This window comes from Ranitomeya imitator, chromosome 1 (assembly GCF_032444005.1).
Source record: "Ranitomeya imitator isolate aRanImi1 chromosome 1, aRanImi1.pri, whole genome shotgun sequence".
NCBI classification, from domain to species: domain Eukaryota; kingdom Metazoa; phylum Chordata; class Amphibia; order Anura; family Dendrobatidae; genus Ranitomeya; species Ranitomeya imitator.
This window is the reverse complement of record NC_091282.1, coordinates 244,143,730-244,164,956: the sequence shown is the minus strand read 5'-3', so window position 1 is coordinate 244,164,956 and position 21,227 is coordinate 244,143,730. Positions and strand designations below refer to the sequence as shown.

At 41.1% G+C, this 21,227-nt stretch overlaps 1 protein-coding gene across 1 annotated transcript in view; it reads right to left on the bottom strand.

Moving 5' to 3' along the window:
* The window catches only part of CUX2 (cut like homeobox 2), a 739,268-nt gene extending 718,974 nt beyond the window's left edge, over positions 1-20,294 (bottom strand). Inside the window, exon 1 of the mRNA XM_069754866.1 lies at positions 19,377-20,294. Coding sequence (XP_069610967.1) covers positions 19,377-19,439 — 63 coding nt within the window. The 5' untranslated portion in view covers positions 19,440-20,294. The remainder of the gene's footprint in view (positions 1-19,376) is intronic.
* Between the last annotated feature and the right edge of the window lie 933 nt (positions 20,295-21,227).

Here is a 21,227-nt window from a genome sequence, read left to right as displayed (position 1 = left end):
TCAGGGGATTTTCTGTATGAAAATCTGTGGCAGAAAATTATTATTATTATCATTATTTATTATTATAGCGCCATTCCATGGTGCTTTACATGTGAGGAGGGGTATACATAATAAAAACAAGTACAATAATCTTAATTCAATACAAGTCACGACTGGTACAGGAGGAGAGAGGACCCTGCCCGCGAGGGCTCACAATCTACAAGAAAATGACTATGTATCTAAGAAATGTGCACATACCCGTTAATGTTCTCATTTATGTGATATCACTACCATTAAGCACCTGCATGGATGATCAGTACATTTATGGGTCTCTTAAAAGGTTTTACATATGAAAAAAAATGTGTTATGGCTTTCTAGAAAAGTAAAGTATATATTCTACTTTAACCATTGCTGTGTAGCTTCTATTGTTTGGAATGCTACGCGTCTCGATATGGATGGGACTGAATAACCATGACATAAAGTCCAATGTTGGTTTCATACACAGACATATACTGTATATACACCAGGTGGAGTCAATATGGATGAAAAAGGTCCAATGTGTTATAAAAACCCAATTTCACAAACCCATGTGGATACCTCTCTTGACATCCATAAAAACAAGTGACATCTGAATTATCGACGAACTATTACCCAGACACAAAATACTCAAATGGCCAAACCATAAAGTGATACATTTTCATTTTCTCTTTAAAAACAAAAATAAAATGAAGATAAAATGATAAAATGATAAGATAAAAACAAGATACAGAGTTGAGTTTTATATCGCTCATTATAGGGCGTAATTCAGAATACATTATGGCAAATGAAGCATCCTCCATCTGAACTGACACAAGCCACTGTCAATTTGCATTAGCAAGAATGAGATGCATAAACAGCCATTATATGATTTTCTCAATATCCCCTTGAAGAGATATATTTGTTTCATATTGCGAAGAAAACTGCTAAAAAAAAAAAAGTCAAACAGTCCTGGAAAAACACCAATCTCTCAGTAATACAAGGTTGTAGATGGTAAAGGAGCAGAACAATCATACATATTTTTCTTAAAATGAAGCACATTAAACTATTCCCTGCAGAGATTACTAATCTAACATCCAAATCCTTTATAACCAGCCAATCCCTATAGAGCAATTAAATTCTTCTCCCTTTAAAGCACTTGGTACTCCGTCTGGGGAGCAAACCGGAAGAAAAAAAAAAATCAAAATTCATTTGATAAATTAAACAGGGACGAGAGAGAATCCGGCTTTGTTCTAGGATTTTTTTTTTTAATTATGGAATGCACAATAGCTGCATAATGTCTAATAAGAGCTCTAAAAATTCCTAACAGTATTACAGCACAACACAAAAGAAATAACCTGGTTACCATGAAAAATTGCATATTTAATTAAGAACACAGACTTTGAGACTACCTTGAGGATTTTAAAGAGCAGTAGCCTAAGGGGCCGAATTACCCGCTCGCGTAAAGGAGTAGCTGCCTGCAGTCGTCACCCCTGCCCTCCCCTTAAGTGCCCACGCGACACTGGGATTCATTCCTGAAAAGGCCTGGCACACAAGCAGCCACTTGGGTAGTTAAAAAAACAAAACACTACTATCCTGCTGGTACAAATCAGCTCCCACATTGCTCGAGCTAATAATTAAAGAATATTGTTAATTAGCTGTTTTTATCTGAAGAGAAGTAGCTGGAGATTTTCCAAGTCCTACTTCAATACTTTTTACATCTGAGCTACGTGACAACATCTTAGATTAAAAGACCTCCCTTGAGTTTCTCATCTTTATTAGTAGACCAGCTGGGCCGCTTTGTATGAAGATGTATTTACTCTTGATTAAGGTGAAAGTCATCTGAAGGTGTCGACTAGAAGCCACAATACCATTTGGATATGGGCATTGAAGGGCTCAATGTTACGCCACCATCTTTCCTACCCTTCAGACAAGAGGCACAGATGTAAAGTGAACCCACGATAGATACACTGTGGTTGGGATTCATCCAAGGAGGATCAATATGCTAAGTGTCATTGAGGTCAATGGCAGTCACTATGTAATCACTATGCAACGCACGTCATCGCAATGCGATTAATCCAACTCAGTAGACACTGTCAATGCCACACACTAATATTATTACACCATTGTTTGCTGCAAAGACACAGCCTCTAGTTACAAAGACTAAAGGTACCTTCACATTAAGCGACGCTGCAGCGATACCGACAACGATCCGGATCGCTGCAGCGTCGCTGTTTGGTCGCTGGAGAGCTGTCACACAGACCGCTCCCCAGCGACCAACGATGCCGGTAACCAGGGTAAACATCGGGTAACTAAGCGCAGGGCCGCGCTTAGTAACCCGATGTTTACCCTGGATACCATGCTAAAAGTTAAAAAAAAAACAAACACTAGATACTTACCTACCGCTGTCTGTCCTCCAGCGCTGCGATCTGCTTCTCTGCTCTCCTCCTGTACTGTCTGTGAGCCGGAAAGCAGAGCGGTGACGTCACCGCTCTGCTTTCCGGCTCACAGCCAGAGCAGGAGGAGTGCAGAGCACAGCGCTGGAGGACAGACAGCGGTAGGCAAGTATGTACTGTTTGTTTTTTTTAACTTTTAGCATGGTATCCAGGGTAAACATCGGGTTACTAAGCACGGCCCTGCGCTTAGTTACCCGATGTTTACCCTGGTTACCAGTGAAGACATCGCTGGATCGGTGTCACACACGCCGTTCCAGCGATGTCCACGGGAGATCCAGCGACCAAATAAAGTTCTGGACTTTATTCAGCGACCAACGATCTCCCAGCAGGGGCCTGATCGTTGGTCGCTGTCACTCATAACGATTTCATTAACGATATCGTTGCTACGTCACAAATAGCAACGATATCGTTAACAATATCGTTATGTGTGAAGGTACCTTAACTTTGTACACGTTTCCATTAGAACCTCCCACAGATTACATCCAGAGATGCAGTGATCCTTACATTTATATTAATAAGATTCCTTATTCTACAAGACTCTCGTATTTGGGGAAGGGACTCATAGATCTGTACTTTATCTGTAGCCCTGCGGTCTGGTGTTGATGGAAGAACAAAGCAGCTTAAAAGGTTGATAGATTGCTGTGTTCAATATTTTAAAGGGATTGCCCACTACTTTTCTATTGATGACCTACATTAAGTATAAGACATCAATATAAGCTCAGTGGGGGTACAATATCCAGCACCCCCCATCAATCAGCTGCTATCACCATTGGGGGGGATGGTTGCAAACAGTGTATAGAGGTGAACATTGCAGCCCCGTACACTATTTAGTGGTTGCTGCTTAGTACTGCAGATATGATCCTATTCTCTTCTATATAATCTCATCAGAAATACCTTACAACCCCTTTAAAATTTAAAGTAGCTTCAGAAGCATTCACGTCAAAGTTTTTACTCTCTTAATATATTGCAGTCATCATATTATATAGCACTGTGTATTTGCAATTGCTCAATTTGCCCTTCTATCTAGTTAATTCCTCTCTTCTCTATTAGGTCTTTGAAATCATGTGATTGAAAACAGATAAGCTGAATCCTTCTAAGCTCTATGTAAGCTCTTTTCCCTGCATGAGTTATCATTAGAACTACAATTCTACATCATTGCAAAGTCCCTGCTCCACCTCCTTTCATCTCCTGACCTCGCTGCTCCGCTCCTCCCCCCATGCCAGTTACTTTGCAGAGAGTAGACTTGTAGTTCTAATGATGACTCGTGCAGGGAAAAAAGACTTCCTGTTTATACATAGAAGACTATTCCAATGTAGCTCCTGCTGGTTTCTCCCAACACGGCTCCAGTTGATTGACAGATCTCTCCCCATGTAGAGACGAGAAATAGACCGGACAATCAATTTGAGCAGTCAGAGTGAGACATATCTGACGACATTTGGGCAGTCAGGCTCTGAATCATGTTCCCTGTGGTTCAGGCAGAATGAATCTAGTGACAGGTTCCTTTTACCAATAACTAGATATTTTCATCATATCAGTTAGGAAGTGAACATTGGCGTGGATAATGACTGTATATGACACTACTTTAAATAACCAGGTTAATTATATGTCTTCAGGGGGTGTCTTAAAGGTTAATTATATGTCTTCAGGGGGTGTCTTAAAGGAGAATAACTTATAGACTGATTGCTTTGGGAGTGTTCCTTGTTTTCCAAATTTGTTGTAACTGCTATTTTTTCTATTTTTTGTCAAAGATGATCTTTGGCGTCTCACTTTTCTTGCTTGGTGAATTAAAGATATGTTATCATTGGGGTCTTATCATCATTCACATTTTGCATTACTTGTAAAAAAGTAATTTTTTTGGCCCTTTTTCAAGTAAGCAGATATCAGCATTTAAAGCAAAGCTAAAGATATGTTCCATGGAAATGATGATTTGCACCAAAATACAGAACGTAAGCTGCATCTAAAGACTGGAAAAAATCCACCTAAAATCATTCCTGGTTTAGGGGAACCCTAGTATCTATCATAAAACACAAATGAATCACATGATGATGGCACATAATGGGGCTAATTTACTAAGGCGGTCAAACTTTTACACAATGCAAACTAAGACCAGACAGCCTTAAAATGTACCAAATATATCAGTGTCTCACGCTGTTTGATACATTTGGCGCATTCAGGTGACAGAAGAACAGAACATTATTGCTTTTTGACCACCAGAGTGACCTGCAGTGGTGCACAGGGGTTAGTGGGGGCGACTATGTACTCTTTTATTTTGTTTTTAATATTTTTAACCCCCGGTGGCATACAATGGGCCTTATTTACTATAGCGGTGTAACTTTTAGTGCCAAATATGTCAAAGTTTCTCATGCTGTTTGATATACTTGGTTCAATAAGGTGACTGAAGAATGGGACATTATTGCTTCTTGCCCATCAGAACGACCTATGGTAAAGCCAGAGGGATTAGAGCGGGCGAGTATGTATTTACAATTTTTAAGGCCAGAGAACCCACTTTAAAACAGCCAAAAACTAGACAAAAAAAATAATATCGAGTGCTGGATGAATATTTTCCAAATGTCTGAATTGACACACATCTACATTAGCATAGTTGGGGAATTTTTACATTAGCATTCAAAATGTTCCATTAAGCCAAATACAATATACGTAGACCTTGCAATATGTAAATGATATGGTAAGTTAGGAAAAGATTCTACTTAGTTCAAGCTAGTATCCTGTTGTATTAGGGATTTTTATCTGTGCGAGCTCAGTTTGGCTTTCTTGTGTACTGTGGATTTGATCTATCCTGCAAGAAATTATTTACATTTATTCAAATTTTCCTTTTGAAATTATATAGGTTTTGCTGGGAAAAGCAAACATACATCTATATGTGTACACAGTGTGAGCTATTAAGACACCGATACATTGATTGCCAACCTCCCTCGTGGGGCATGGTAAAAGAGCAATGCAGACAAAAAGGCTTGTTAATATCAGAGGTTTACTCAGTAATCAAAACTGCTCTCTGCCGAGCCACAGAACAACAAGCCACGTTCACGAGAGCCAAGAAACCTTGGCTATGTCTTTACTTTAAATGAGATTGAATAGGATTCGTTTTCAAGTTCAATTGGGCATATAAAGCTCTCGAGTCATGAAATTAATATGTACTGGTTTTCCCTTGCAATCACTCTTCACCAATACATAGACTGGGGTCGCCAATAATTCTGCAAAAAACGTTTACGTCTACATCTGGGAGGAAGCACACGCCAAACTATGGGTCTGATCTGAAATTTGCTCCCACTGTGGCTTATAAAATCCAAATGTAACATTCAAAAGAGCACACGCATCATTGGTTGGATTAACCACAGACCTCCCGAAATTCAAAATTATCCCTGGACGTGCAGGGATCCCTCTCTTTGTTATCCCTTCCTGCTGTCCGCATCCAACCATAACTGTAGGCTCCCATGTTCTAATTTTCCACATAATCTGAAGTTATTACATTACAACCAATACATGGCTGAAATTAATTTACCATGCTAAAAATGTTACATTATCCAAAAGCCCAATCCATTACAATTACTATATGTTTGATTCTCAGAAAATTGTAGCTTGTTATCAAGTCTAAGAGACAAGGAAAAGACTACACAACACAAACAATGCAACCAATCCAGTGCCAGGGATTGACTGCAGCAGTCATGGGTTGTAGATGAACGTGAAGAAAACTTGGCGAGGAGCATCGGAGGGGAGGCAGTGGAGTGGCGGGGTATTAAAAGGTAAGCAAAGCTTATCCTCTGAGAGATTCGATGACCATAATGACGTTCCAATCAAACTCTGATCCGAGTTTAAGCAGTGTTCACTTAGTATGATCCGATTCGCTCCGAAGAGAGAATTGTTGCACAGGTGAGGAAAAGATGGAGCACAAGATTTCTCCATCTTCTCCATTGTGTGAGTCCACGGAAATCAGACTGCACTCACATACCATCCAAGTGTAATCCGATGATTTCCACGCACCCATAGACTTGAATAGGTGCGGAGGTACATCGCAGCATGGTGTAATTTTTCTTCTCATGCCAAATTGGTCAGCACTGCCCCATAGAATAACATTGGTCTGGGCTGTCCGATAAAACATCAGATAGCACTCGTCCGATGTATGCGCTCATGTGATCGAGCCCTTCATCATTACCTAGCGTGGTCCTATTATTTTTAACCCAACAATGGGGGTTAGGTATATAAGGTACAGAATATGCAAAAGGTGTTTCATAAGCTCGGGTGCAAGACCTGGCATTTTATAAACCCTTTTCTATTGAAAATTATGGGACTGCCGGTAACTAAAAAAATGATCATAGAAATAAAGAAAAGAAAACGTGACTATATAAAATAATAATACAATGTATAATAATAAATTAAATGTATAATTATTTTGCAAAAAAATGTCAATGCACAGTGCTATTATTTAACCTTGGCTTTGGAAAGTGCTCTTAAGCAGTAGAGAGGTGACACTGTCTGCAAACAGCGGGGCTAGGCTTTGTCTTTTGTGTGCAGCAATGGTAGAAATAAACAGGCTATCATTTCAGGTAATAATGTATCATTATGACAAATCCGGAAAATCAGACTTCTGCAGGGAAGCACTTACTGCTTGAACTGATGGCTTATTTACTGCTGTCATCTACATAAAGAGAAATTTAGACATACCGCTAAATGATAACACATTTAGATAAGTCAAGCTGTCATATGATTTAATGGATGCTGGAGCAGTTACATAGCTGATATGTAAAATGTATTCATTTCACAGCATTGCAAGGTTATGATATTTTAATCATACGGCAGGCTTCGTCTGAGCTGCAGACGCTTGATATGAAAAGCAGACTCCAGTATTCTTAAAAGGAATCATATAAACACGTCATTGCAGGAAAAATGGCATCCTACCCTCATTTCATAGATGTCCAATGGCCTTGTGCTCAGACTCCCTCAGTAATACAGAATCATGGGGTGGAACACAGTCTGTAATGTTACATCTGATCCGCCAAAAATTCATGCGCCAGTAACCCATTATCTACCAATGTCCTTTTTTGGGGATGCCTAATCTTTAACTTCTAGCAACTAAGATTTTATAATTTTTATAATTAGGTCCAATTTTTTGTGTTGTGTTTGTAAAATGAATGTTTTCAAAATAGGAAATCATGTCATTGTCATTTTTAATTGAATATTGGGACGTCCCCTTTTCTGAAAAATCCGTACTTGTAAAAATTTTAATTTATCAAGTAATGAGTTAAAGGGTTTTACCCCAAAATCAAATTATTCCCTATCTAAAAGGGGGTAACTTGCTGATGACAGGGGGTCCAGCTGCTGTGACGTGCAGTGATACTAAGATTGAGTACTTTCTTGTTCTGGATCGAGAACTATCCATCAGGGGAGTGCAATTCCAAGCAGGACCACTTCCTAATAGATACTCCATCATAAATGTAATCAATGTAAGCCAACGTGAAGACATGCAATACTGAATGCAGACAAAAATCTTGTGAAGCTGTGTTTTTCTATTAGAAAATTAAATTGACATTAATCCCCAAATGTATATCTATTAGTATAATTGATATTAAAGGAGCTGTCCAGACCAAATTGATAAGTCTGCAGTCACTTTGTGGGACTGCAGACTCATGAATCCCCCCCAGTGCTCTGTCGGGATTCATCGGTGCCTGAGCAGGGACCGGAGGGTATATATGAGTCATGGATACTCGCGGCCAGTGGGTGGCATTGATTCCATACACTTCTATGGCATCCTCTAGTCAGCCACGCCCACTTGAAGCCACATTACATTATAACAGTGCGTGGCCTCGCTCAATACAAGTGTATGGAGCAAGGCCACGCCCACTAGACGGGCACTGGGAGTATGTATAATGCATACATATCCGTCAGTCCCGGGTCCGAAACCAGCGAATCCCGGCAGCGCACAGTGCATGCACTTGGAGAAATCATAAGTCTGCAGTCACACTGAGTGTCTGCACACTTATTGATATGGACCTGACAACCCCTTTAAGCTAAGAAAAAAACTAAATACTCATTGGGTGCTCTACTGGTTGTGGAATATAGGCATCACTTACAAAACCTATATTCTTCCTATGGCGAGAAGTGATGGACTGCTTTGATTCTGTTGACAGTCCAAGAAAGAAAACATTGGAAATCAGCTTTCCCCTTTTTGCTCTACCTAATCTCATTTAATTAAGGAATAAAGGGGTTATCAATAAACTAAAATGGTTTCCTAATGATATTAAAGAAAATATTATTCTTCCGCTCTTATGGTCCCTGACAGTCTTGCTTTACTTTGCCGCAGAAATCACGTGCTGAGCATAAAAGTGACCACTGCAGCCCATCACTGACTGCAGTGGTATTCATAATAGGCATACTAATGCATATGGATATACAGAGTGGGATTACAGCACCAAAGTAAGCAGAGACCAGCATGGCACAATCAGAGCAGAGGTGACATAAAGACTCCAGTGGATGAAATCCTATACAGTCACTGAGTCAGCAGGTAAATGCTAGAGGATCTGAACTCAGCCTCCTACAAAATTGTACAAAACAATCGGGAAGGAGATGTCACTCATGTGCTGCTGATGATGAATCCAATGATGAATCCGCACAGGACTTCTTCATCAGGACAGAAACCTGGTGCCAGGGTTTCTGTCCTGATGAAGAGGTCTTGCACGACCTCAAACGCAAAACCTTTACAATATTGGTATAATTTTGATCCGTTGGAATCCATTGTGGATTCATCAGCAGCAGCGCATGAGTGACGTCTCCTTCCCGATTGTTTCGTACTGTTTGGTCCGTCCAGTGACCGATCTCCTTGCAGCAGCTCATATATAGATCATGCCAGTTACCTTTTTCTCTGTAGCAACCATACAAGGTGAGTGGATTCGTTTCCTTACCTCCTCTCTTTTACCGGTTAAGACCCTATTACCCTTTTTTCGTTCCCAGTTTCTTGTTTGCATCCTACAAAATTGTGACGTAACTCCAGTTGAGAATGGTTCTAATAATTAAGGAAAGAGCCAGGAAAAAAGCTACTCAAAATGTTACCTAGATTATCTCCATATAGAAGACAGCAGAAAATGACTTTTAACTATATAGAGCACTTCTATGGTTACAAACCTTGTCAAGAAGTGGGCCACTAACAGTATATCCAGCATAAGACATTGATGGCGAGAACTCTCAGGCTTGAGAATACTGTTCACAAACATCACTGGGCACCCCAACGTGACTAGCCATAACGCAGGGTAGTGTCAGTATTGTTTTCCATCATGTCTTTAATGAAACTTCTTTCTTTTCTTGAAGATAATTTAACCTATTCACATGTTTTTATCTTCTTTCGTCTGTAAGGCTGTGTGTAACAGTTTAACACCTCCAAGTTGTGATTGACTAACAAATTTGTTTCTTGGAGGAAAAATACAAAATGAGCACCTTATCTCATTTGGGAACTCAGCCATTTTATGACATGGTTAGTATGCCCAGTGAAGCATGAGAGCAAGAGCTCCTCTTACTGTTATTGTGCCATAAACATGGTAATCCAGATTCTGCAGGAATTAAGATGAATCATATTTTATTCTCACTCTGCCGCTATCACCCAATCAACAGATCATTCACTTGTTATTGCCAGCCACGCACAGACTGCACAAAGTACGCTTTATTTTGCTTGGAAGGCTCAATTCCAATTTTAACTTCACAACCAAAAGATGAAAAAATCCACTTTAGGAGCCTTCACACAAAGCAGGTTTGTTTGTTTGTGTTACATGTTTTAGTTGTGTTCTTTACAGCAAGAATGCTGCAGATAGAGGTTTCCTAGATCTTAAAAACAATATTCACAGTGCGATTTATTTTAGTGCCTATTTTTTCCTTTACTTTGTGTTTGTGATTTTTGTTTTTTTCAATTTATTTTATTTATTTTTTTGCAATATCCTAGCACGCTCTAGGAATGGCATATATTGAGACAGTTTGTGGCATTGGCTCCCATAAACCTCCATTGTTTTTTTCTTTCTCTCAGTTAAAAAAATACCTGTATTAAGTGCCTTGGATTTTTTTTTGTTTTGTTTTTTTTTTATGTTACAAAATTGTGAGATTCTATGAGGGAATCCTTGTTCTATAAACCCCATAATTTGCTATGTTGATCATTAAGAAACACAGAATAACGCTACACACTGTTAGGGCTGGGGGAACGCACCGAGTAAATATTGAGGTAGAATAGGTGCGCTCTCAGCCCGGGGTCCACCGTGCAGGAGTGGAACCTGCTGCTAGTAAATGGAGGCACTATATGGCGGCACTATGCCTGAATAGACACAGGTTCCGTCACCCGGCCTGCACAGGAGCGAACTCTGTTACTTCATAGAGTCGCCGGGATTAAAGAAGACGCTGTGCCCTGTTAACCTCACAGGGAATCAAAGCTCATATATGGAGCAGGTAGCGTACAGTGGTCATACAGTCAGCAACAGCACTCAAACAACTCTCCAGAGGTGCCGGAATTCTAGTGACTATAAGCCAGCCCTGAATTCATACACTCAAACTCCTCTCCGGAGATGCCGGAATTCTAGTGACCATACGCCAGTCCTGAATTCATACACACAAACTCCTCTCTGGAGGAGCAGGAATTCTAACGGCTTACAGCCGACCATGAGCACTTGCTGACAAAGAGAACGAGGTAGCTAAGCTCATACACACATGAACATAGGTTGATACTAGCGCTTGGCGTGCGGCCATGCGAACCTTTTATAGAGGAAGCTCTCCAGGACCTTTCTAGTGGTCCAATTGGAACTGCTTCAAGACCTGAGAATGTGACCCCCGACCTCCAATTAGAGGACATCCCTTGGGCATGCTCAGTAGCAGAAAAGCAGGACTCAGTCCCAGGAGCATCTGCTCACCGCTGAACAGTGCTGGTTACAATGGCTGAGCCTGGAAGATCAGTAGTAACCAAGCGCACAGTATCTGACTGAGCCAGATGCTGGGACCGACGTCTCTGCTGAGCAGGCTCCAATGCGGCTGAAGACGAATGGAAGACAGCAGCGGAGGTGGCTCGAGATTTCCCCTGTGCAGCGGCGGGAACTTGACACCTAACATTACCTCTCCTCTTAGGGCCCTCTACTTGGGCCTCGCTACGCTTGAAGGCAGCAATGAGTTGCCGAGCCTGAAAGTGCTCAGCAGCCTCCCAGGACCTGTCTTCTGGGCCATAGTCCTTCCAATCCACCAAATAAAATTTCTTGCCACGTACCACCTTACACCCCAAGATAGCATTCACTTCAAAATCATCCATAGATGATGACATAGCGGTGGGAACTCGACACCTAACACACACCACACACACATAAATCCAAAATCTTCTATAATAGAATCACATCTGTTAGTGATCCTTAAAAATTGGAGTCATAACTAAAGATGAGTGAACATCATCGGCTCCCTCCTTATTCGGCAAGCTATAGCGCTTACTGAAGAATCTGCATCGGGAACCCGGATACCTGGATCGCTCCCGATATTCAGCTGTTCGGTCCTGCAGCTGCATGTGTCGCGGCTGTGTGACAGTCACAACACACAGACTCTCCATGCATGTGTCGTGACTGTGACACAGCCGCGACACATGCAGCTGCGGCGCCGAATAGCTGATTATCAGGAGCGATCCAGGTATCCGGGATTCTAGGTTCCCAAAGCAGCTATTCGGTAAGCGCTATAGCTTGCCGAATAAGGAGGGAGCCAACGATGTTCACTCATCTCTACTCCTAACACCTGACATATGTATTACATAGCTAGGTAGTAAGAATACTAATGGGGAAATGATCAAACACCTACAACCATATGACAACCTTGATATTCTATGCTCCCAGTAACTATTATTATTATTATTGTACATTTTTATAGCGCCATTTATTCCATGGTCGCTTTACATGGGGGCAAATATAGACAAATACAACTAAACATGAGCAAAAAACAAGGCACACAGGTACATAAGGAAGGAGGACCCTGCCCGCGAGGGCTCACAGTCTGCAGGGGATGGGTGAGGATATACTAGGAGAGGGTAGAGCTGGTTGTGCGGCGGTTAAGTAGGTTGAGGATCACTGCAGGCTGTAGGTTTGTCGGAAGAGGTGAGTCTTCAGGTTCTTTTTGAAGGTTTCTATGGTAGGCGAGAGTCTGATGTGTTGTGGTAGAGAGTTCCAGAGTATGGGGGAAGCACGGGAGAAGTAATCACTACTAATTGGATCTTCCAGGCTTGAGTTAAATTTCCCCTCAATTGCAAGATCAAGTGATCGGTTATTGACCTTCAGTGTGTGATTTGTGTCACGTGCCAAGAAGATTCTCATCTTATTCTCAAAGCAGAACATGATCAATAGAAAATTGAAAGAAACAGTTGACCAGTTTACACCAGAATGCAGATTGCATGTTGGATGTCAAGTGACCCCCTCGCTTGATCTGGCAATTGTCAGAACAGTAAAAGAAGTAAATGAAAATCAAGATGGCACATGACTGCCAGTATGCAAACCACATACTGAAAGTTGTGTGACTACCAGCTCGATCTTCTAATTAAGGGAAATCCTAACAGTATGCATAATGCACACTGTCGGAATTCATCAGTCTGCAGTCACACTGGGTGACCGCACCAACTAAAATTTAGTCTGGAAAACTTCTCTAACAAAAACTAACAATTATTAGAGAAAATGCCCGTTTCTGTAAGTTAAAAATAGTTCAAAAAGTGCTACTTTGTTTGCCATATTACAAGTTGTTGAAACTACAGGCCATTCGGCTGCCCCTCTTCAATATGATCCAGACATAATCGGTCTTGTAAACAGGTAATTTTGTGGGTTCAAATCACACTTCATAGGTATTTGTCCTGAAATATTCATACATAATTATTCAAGTCAGTTAGGATATTCATCTGGATAGTAATGTAGATGCCAATGACCCAATGACAAGGCTGGACATGAGAGGCACAGGCAAAAGAGCTGTTTTCATGTAATATATTAGATTGTAACGTGTTAGGATAATGAGGCAAATAGATAACATGGACCCTCATAGGCTCTTTTCACACAGGAGTTGTGGTGTCTGTCAAAGGATAAATGCTAACTGCAACTGATGAATGCTATCAACTCTTCATAGAGTCCTTTATGATTCAATTAAGGTGTTTTTCATTTTCCTGGAAAAAATATAACTGCATGGATGCTATATTCTCTTCCTACTGTATATGACAGAATCTGCAACACAGTAAACATAATCAAATATGTTATCAAAAATGCATATAAAAAATATAGATGCATGTCAAAATGAAATATTAGCAGGCTTGTCCAAAAGTCTAATATGCATGGTGGCTTCTCAACTCTTCCCCAACATCTGATGTTGGGGAAGAGAATGGATCTGGCATGTCTATTTTCGGACTCCCGATTCCTTGGTCCCCAATGTGACAATCCACCTCCAGAGGAGTCTAGCAGGGGTTCTCTATTGTTCAGCCAACAGTTATCTATTGTTTATGGGGTGCTTAAAGGTACCGTCACACTCAGCAACTTTGAAAAGAGAACAACAACAATCCATGACGTTGCAGCGTCCTGGATAGCGATCTCGTTGTGTTTGACACGCAGCAGCGATTTGGATCCCGCTGTGCCATCGCTGGTCGAAGCTAGAAGTCCAGAACTTTATTTTGTCGCCAGGTCAGCGTGTATCGTCATGTTTGACATCAAAAGCAATGATGCCAGCAGCGAGCATAGAGCTCCTAGATGTGTGTCGGATCGGTACACTCCGGCTGTTTGACATGGAGCTAACAACCAGCAAGAACGAGAAGTGAGTCGCTGTTACGTCACTGGATCGCTCCTGCATCGTTCTGGAGTTGCTGTGTTTGACGTCTCTACAGCGACCTAAACAGCGACGCTGCAGCGATCTAGTTTAGGTCGGCTCGTTGTCTATATCGCTGCAGCGTCGCTGAGTGTGACGGTACCTTAAGTCACTGCCATAAGCCACTGTCAGCAGCTTATCTCATGGGAAGACAAAAGGATCCGAAGATGTAAATCATCATGAACATGCTTCTCTCCACAGTGATGGTGGAAAGTCAGCAGGCCCTGGATACACAGTGGATGGTTTGCTGATCTGGCCAAAATTAACAGTTTCATCCAATAATATTTTAATGTTGCATTTGGCCTTGACTAGTGATATTATATACCTAAAGATGATAGTTTTTATACTATTTTCTTCAAATATTGTTTTAGGCATCAGAACACAGTCTCTCTCCAAATGCGCACATTTCACTGAATTAATCCACTAAGATCTTCACTGCCCAAAGATGCATAAGAAAATAGTGCCTGGTCACTGCACAAGCTCGAAAACAGAAAAAAACAGTCAGATGAAAAAATACTATGAAGGGGCTGCAGTACTTCAAAGCACTTCACTCATTCGGCTCAAGTCAACTCTACTTGTGGCTTCCTATTTGGGTCAAAGCTCGATCTTACTAGAAATTTATCATGCTTATAGTCATCTGTAGTCCGTGAGGGTCAAGCTGGAGTGGACTGAAAATTATTTCTGTCCTTGGGCTTGAAGGTCATAGGTCCTACCCAACGTTTATAGCCTATAGCATTTATGTTACTCAACTAGATTTGAGGAGCACTAATGACTTAATCCCATGTGTTACGCTACATCAATGAACACTCTCCTTCTAAGAATATTTAATATGGCCGTATGCACCACTAAAAAGCAGTATGCAGATAACCATGGTTAAGGTAAAGCTTGCCCCAAATAGATAAATGCCGACTTTCTGCAGTACATATCTTATTGTCCACAGAACCCCTGGCCATGGGGCTGGATAGGTCTTGGGAATCTTTCATTACTTTGTAATTTGTTTTCTTCGTTTGTTTGGGTTTTTTTTGCTGGAGAGATCTGAATCACTTGGTGGATGCTCCACTAATTCCAAGATGCTTATCAAACAGATCAAGTCGACCAGGATGAAAAATAACCAGACTTTTGCTGGGTGTCCGCTAAACCCCCAGCTATGGGGCTGGATAGGGCTTGGGAGCCTTTCATTACTTTGTAATTTGTTTTTTTTGCTGGAGAGAATTGAATCACTTGGTGGATGCTCCACTAATTTCAAGATGCCTATCAAACAGATCAAATCGATCAAGATGAAAAATAACCAGACTTTTGATGGGTGTCCGCTAAGCCCCCAACTATGGGGCTGGATAGGGCTTGGGAGCCTTTCATTACTTTGTAATTTGTTTTTTTGTTTGTTTGTTTGGTTTTTTTTGCTGGAGAGAATTGAATCACTTGGTGGATGCTCCACTAATTCCAAGATGCCTATCAAACAGATCAAATCGATCAAGATGAAAAATAACCAGACTTTTTGCTGGGTGTCTGAAAGATACTTTAGGGAAAAAAAATCAAGAACCTGCATAGATCATCAGTCTAAAGTGGTGATTTGTGTTGCTTCTCAGGCTTAGCAAAAGAAAAAAAAAATAATCTTCTTCTAATAAACAGCAAAACGGCAGCACATCAGCAGAATGCTGTCCATTTATACTCATGAGCCTCAGCAGTTTTATACTGGGATATTAAAAAAGTCATTTTCCTAAAAGCCTGAATGTATTATTGCTGAATATAGGGGTCCGGGCGTGCTATAAAAAGAACTTGTGTGTGTGTGCTGTCCCTCTGTAAAGGGTTTGCATGTTCTGATTTCCTAGAGGGATAAGCTTGTTTAATATCCATGTAAATGAGCAGCTAGACAGCAGTTTGAGATTAAACAATGCAGGTTATTATTCTGGGCCCCGGTATATGTGCACAGCCAATGTTTAAGGTTTAGGCATGGCTGTATACAATATGCATTAAGCAAATATACACAGAAGGTCAGCTGTCTTTATATACGTTAGAACAAAAGGCGTATTGGTAATTTCACAGACCAATACCGCTACAGCTGCACGCAAAATTAGGTGACCCAAAGACGACTGGAAGGGGTCATTTTAATCTAATGAAATGTATAGCTCCGGGAAGCTTAAAAAACAGAGACAGCCAATCACAGCACTAAAAGCAAGAGGACTAAAGGTCACAGCACTGAATATTAGTTGCTTAATGAAAATATTGTTAACTGACATTCAGGGATGAATGAATCCAAATACCAGGGCAAGCTGAAATCCTCCAGACCTGAATAACAATGTAAGGATCGCACAGGCCCTGCGCACATCTGAACCTGCGCCTGCTTTCTCACAGAGCTGCTTGCCATGCTCTTGTCATTCCTTATGTTACACAACATCAATCATAAATAAAGAGTCGCTGCCCCGAGAATGCCCAGGTCTGATTTACAAACATTAGCAGGGAATACTCTTACCATTTCCCATCCCAGTGTAGGAAGACAATTAAAACAATGCACTCCCCTGCAAAAGGAAACAATCTCTGTGCATAATGGTATATGCTCAGCTTCAGGAGCATGTCCTGCATTTAACTGGCTGCAGCCCAGGGAGATGATCGAAATATAGAGAGGGAAATATTATCTACATATGTACAAATATAAACATTTACATATCGATAAATACTATATATTGTACTTATATGAACATGTCTACAATATAAACATATATAAATACATATATAGGTACAAATACATGTAACTGTGTACAGATATAGATAGATAATAGATAAATAGATAACATAAATAAGCTAGAATAGATAGAGATCATAGATAGATATAAATGGATAGATAGATATAGATGGTAGATAGATAGATAGATAGATAGATAGATAGATAATAATAATAATAATTTTATTTATATAGCGCCAACATATTCCGCAGCGCTTTACAAATTATAGAGGGGACTTGTACAGACAATAGACATTACAGCATAACAGAAATACAGTTCAAAACAGATACCAGGAGGAGTGAGGGCCCTGCTCGCAAGCTTACAAACTATGGGGAAAAGGGGAGACACGAGAGGTGGATGGTAACAATTGCTTTAGTTAGGTAAACTAACTGTTAGATAGGTATTGATTGATAGATAATAGAGATAGATAATAGATTATATAGATAGATATAGATAGATAGATAGATAGATAGATAGATAGATAGATGATAGATAATAGATAGATGATATGGATAGACAGATAGATAGATAGATAGATAGATAGATAGATAGATAGATAGATAATAGACAATAGAGATAGATAATAGATAGATGATATAGATAGATAGATATAGATAATAGATGTTATAGATAGATGATATAGATAGATAGATAGATAGATAGATAGATAGATAGATAGATAGATAGATAGATGCTAGACAATAGAAATAGATAATAGATAGATGATATGGATAAATAGATAGACAGACAGATAGATAGATAGATAGATAGATAGATAGATAGATAGATAGATAGATAGATATGAGATAGATAGATAATAGATAGATGTTAGAGATAGATATAGATTATAGATACATATACATGGATAGATAGATATAGATGATAGACAGATTGATATAGATGGATAGATATGGGACAGATAGATAGATAGATAGATAGATAGATATGGGATAGATAGATGATAGATAGATAGATAGATAGATAGATAGATAGATATGACTATAGATGGATATAGACATAAAAAAGAGCAAGAGACAATAAATTTGCTATACCATATTGAAAGAAAAGGACATTAATTTATGATATGTATAGAAGTAGAATAATACAGTGTGGCAGTACAGTTTGAGTCAATATGAGCAGCAGCAGAGTGATTCAACTATGTTATGTGATGTTAAAGCACATTTTATATAGTGGGGAGCACTTCTGTTTTGAGCATTATTCCCATTCTACATGTATTGGCTCATCATTGCACTAGCTGCTGCCAGATGCAATAGCGAAGTCATATACCCTTGAGTGAGAACACTTTCAGCACCTTAAATGAAAACAGCAGGAGTAAAAGGATTCCATGGTGAGACTAGGTGCACAGGTCCATGCCCTAATCTCAGGATCTGGCCGCACAAAGTTGTAAGAAGATCTGAGCTCTGCGCGTTGTATAGACATACACAATACGGGCTGTGTGTCTGCGCTGGTAAAAGTCCTGATAATACCATTCAGCAGCATGTAACTTTGATCTAAACCTGCTCTATGCAGCAAGACAGCAGCAGATACTCAAAGAAAAGACTCAAGTTCAAATCTGCCAGGCAGAATAACATGTTGTGGGAGACGTGATCCACCAGTGTACACCGGCCAGTGATGTCATGATACTCAATATTATATGTCTTGTGGTGACACGACTCACCTGTCGCGATTCCCAAATACATATGATTACACAGTAAAAATCAAAGATTTCAATACATACTCTAACAAGTTTTAGGATGTTAAGAAGGCATTTCTAATGCCAGACACAATGATTTCCACTATTGGATTAAGGTTATGGGCAGCTCTGGGTCACTCACAGGTGGTCTTTACACAGATGACCCCATATGACACCCTCGTTTGACAGGATCACCCATGGTTAATGAGTCATTCAACAGAGCATCCTTCATTGACCTCTATAAAGAACTTATAAAATACAATAGTAAGTAACATCAAGGGTCCTGAGGACCCCACTACTGGTGCTGGATACGTAATAAAGGCATGCTCGACTATGTAATACTGATGCCTTGTCACTAGTTCCTCTGTCAAGGACACACACTGTATGTATGTAAGTGCCCCCCGGACAGGACATCAGGGGTGCAAGAGACTCGTGTCTATCCCAGCAGCCCCCCTCTGCCCTGGCAGCTCAGCCAGACACACGGCTCCATGGCTGCACACTGCTGATCAATGACTGAACTGAACAAAGGCAGAGAGAGGATCAATTCCTAATACACTATCAATCCAACACTTCCTTCCCTCCCTTCCTCTCAGTGCTGCTTCTTCATCCAGGGCCCTTTTTTTGGGCACCCTGTCACCCCACCCTCCCAACACCAGCACCTTATTCACCTACCTGCAGCCGCCGCAGGTCAAACCTCTTCCAATATTGAAACATTGATCCCACGTTGGTGGCCATCTTGAGGGATATTGAAGCAATATTGTCTGTGTGGGGATTCTTTCCTCAGCCACCTCGCTCAGGCTGCACTCCGTCTTCAGGCTGGACCAGTGTCTCCTCTTTCCCTCTTCACTTAATCCCAGCGACCAGAAGACATGCTGTGTAATCCCCAAAGTGCAGCTGCAGCCTCCTGCAAAGTCTCCGGGTCACCCCGGGACTGAGACGCTTGAACTTGATTTTTTTTTCCGCAAAACTTATCGATAGTGACGTCACAAGAGGATCAATAAACCCAGAGAGGGAGGGAGGGGTGGCGTGCAATTCAATTATCATGTGTGGGTTCTGTGATGCTGTGTGATAATAAATGGTCCCCTCCTTCCAGAGCTGTCTGCTCGTATACACCGTATACACTGATATAGTGGGCAGGGTAGTCACACTGTGAGGGGGGTGTATACACGGCTGTCATGGGTGATGCCTGAAGTTCAGCCTATAGATCACAAGTTTTGTTTGCCCTCAGGAGATGATCCACTGGGCCGCTGACTGCAGAAAATGGTTTTAATGAGAGGTAGAAGGGGTTAACGTGCTTTAGCAGCAGGCTTCGGGGTATTTTTAGGGTTATCAGGACCCCTAAGCATCTCCACCCATCCCCTTCACCCAGGCAGTGACTCCTCTGGCCCCCCAGCACCTTGATCCACGTGACCAGAGCCTCCTCCTCCTGCTCAGCATCGCATGTAACTGTGCTCATTGACAGCGTTGGTCCTCAATTCATCCCCCCATTCTCTTATGTCGGCCACATCTGCAAGGGTGGTGAGAATAAGAGATGGCACTCAGTCTGCTCATATCAGGCAGCCTACTGAAGAGACTAGCACTGCTATTGGTATGGCTGCAGCCTGGAGTGTGCCTGCCCCCTCCCCCGCCTCTGTTCACACAGGCTCCTTTACTGTTCTGAGGTCTGCCTCCCTCAATACAGACCTGGACTTTGCTGCAGCTCTTCAAGTGAGCCAGTTAACCTATTATTGTCCACTGCCAGTTTCTACAAATTGACCTAGAGGCTCCGTCACAAGTCTCTGTGGTGCTACCAGCTTGTTTAGTTGCCCCTATGTTAGCTGGTGACCTTGAATATGAATATGTGCTGCCAGAAAGAGCCACCTGTTCCCTGTGTATTCAATGCTCATCATAGCTCCACAAGTCGACATTCCTGTTCCTCTCTTCAACAGTATTCTTCTCATCATTTTACAGGTCGCAGAAAAAGACAAAAAGTCAATGACAACCAAGACTCTTCGTCAACGGAGTCATCCAATTTCCAAGTTCCAGACATTCTTTCCAACAATCTTTGCACCTATACCTCTCTAGCTCCCCATCCAGTAGCAGCACCTGTGAAGATCCTGCATCCGGCAGCGCCCCGATATGGTTTCATCTGGGGGTACCTGAGCACTTTTGGCTTGGGGTAAATCTGAAGAGAGTAGTGATAGTGCTTTGTACTGTCAGTTTGTCAGGGCTGTAACTGGAATTGATAGCAAAGTAATCATGTATAGAGGCCTCTATGTTGACCCCTTCAGATACACATACATTTGTAGTGCCCCAGCTTTCATTTATCTGAGGGATCAGACCTAAAAACTTGAATATATCAATATCTGGTGTCTGTGGATTCAGTAACTGCAAAAAGGGGACAGTTTTGAAAAGGGAATGGAAACAACACAGGAATTAGATGTGTGCGGAGTCACTATTAACGTGTACGGAGTCAGAAATCCCATGAACTCTTAGCCTTTACTTTTTATGGATACTATCTTTGGCGCCTTTAGGGTGCACAGC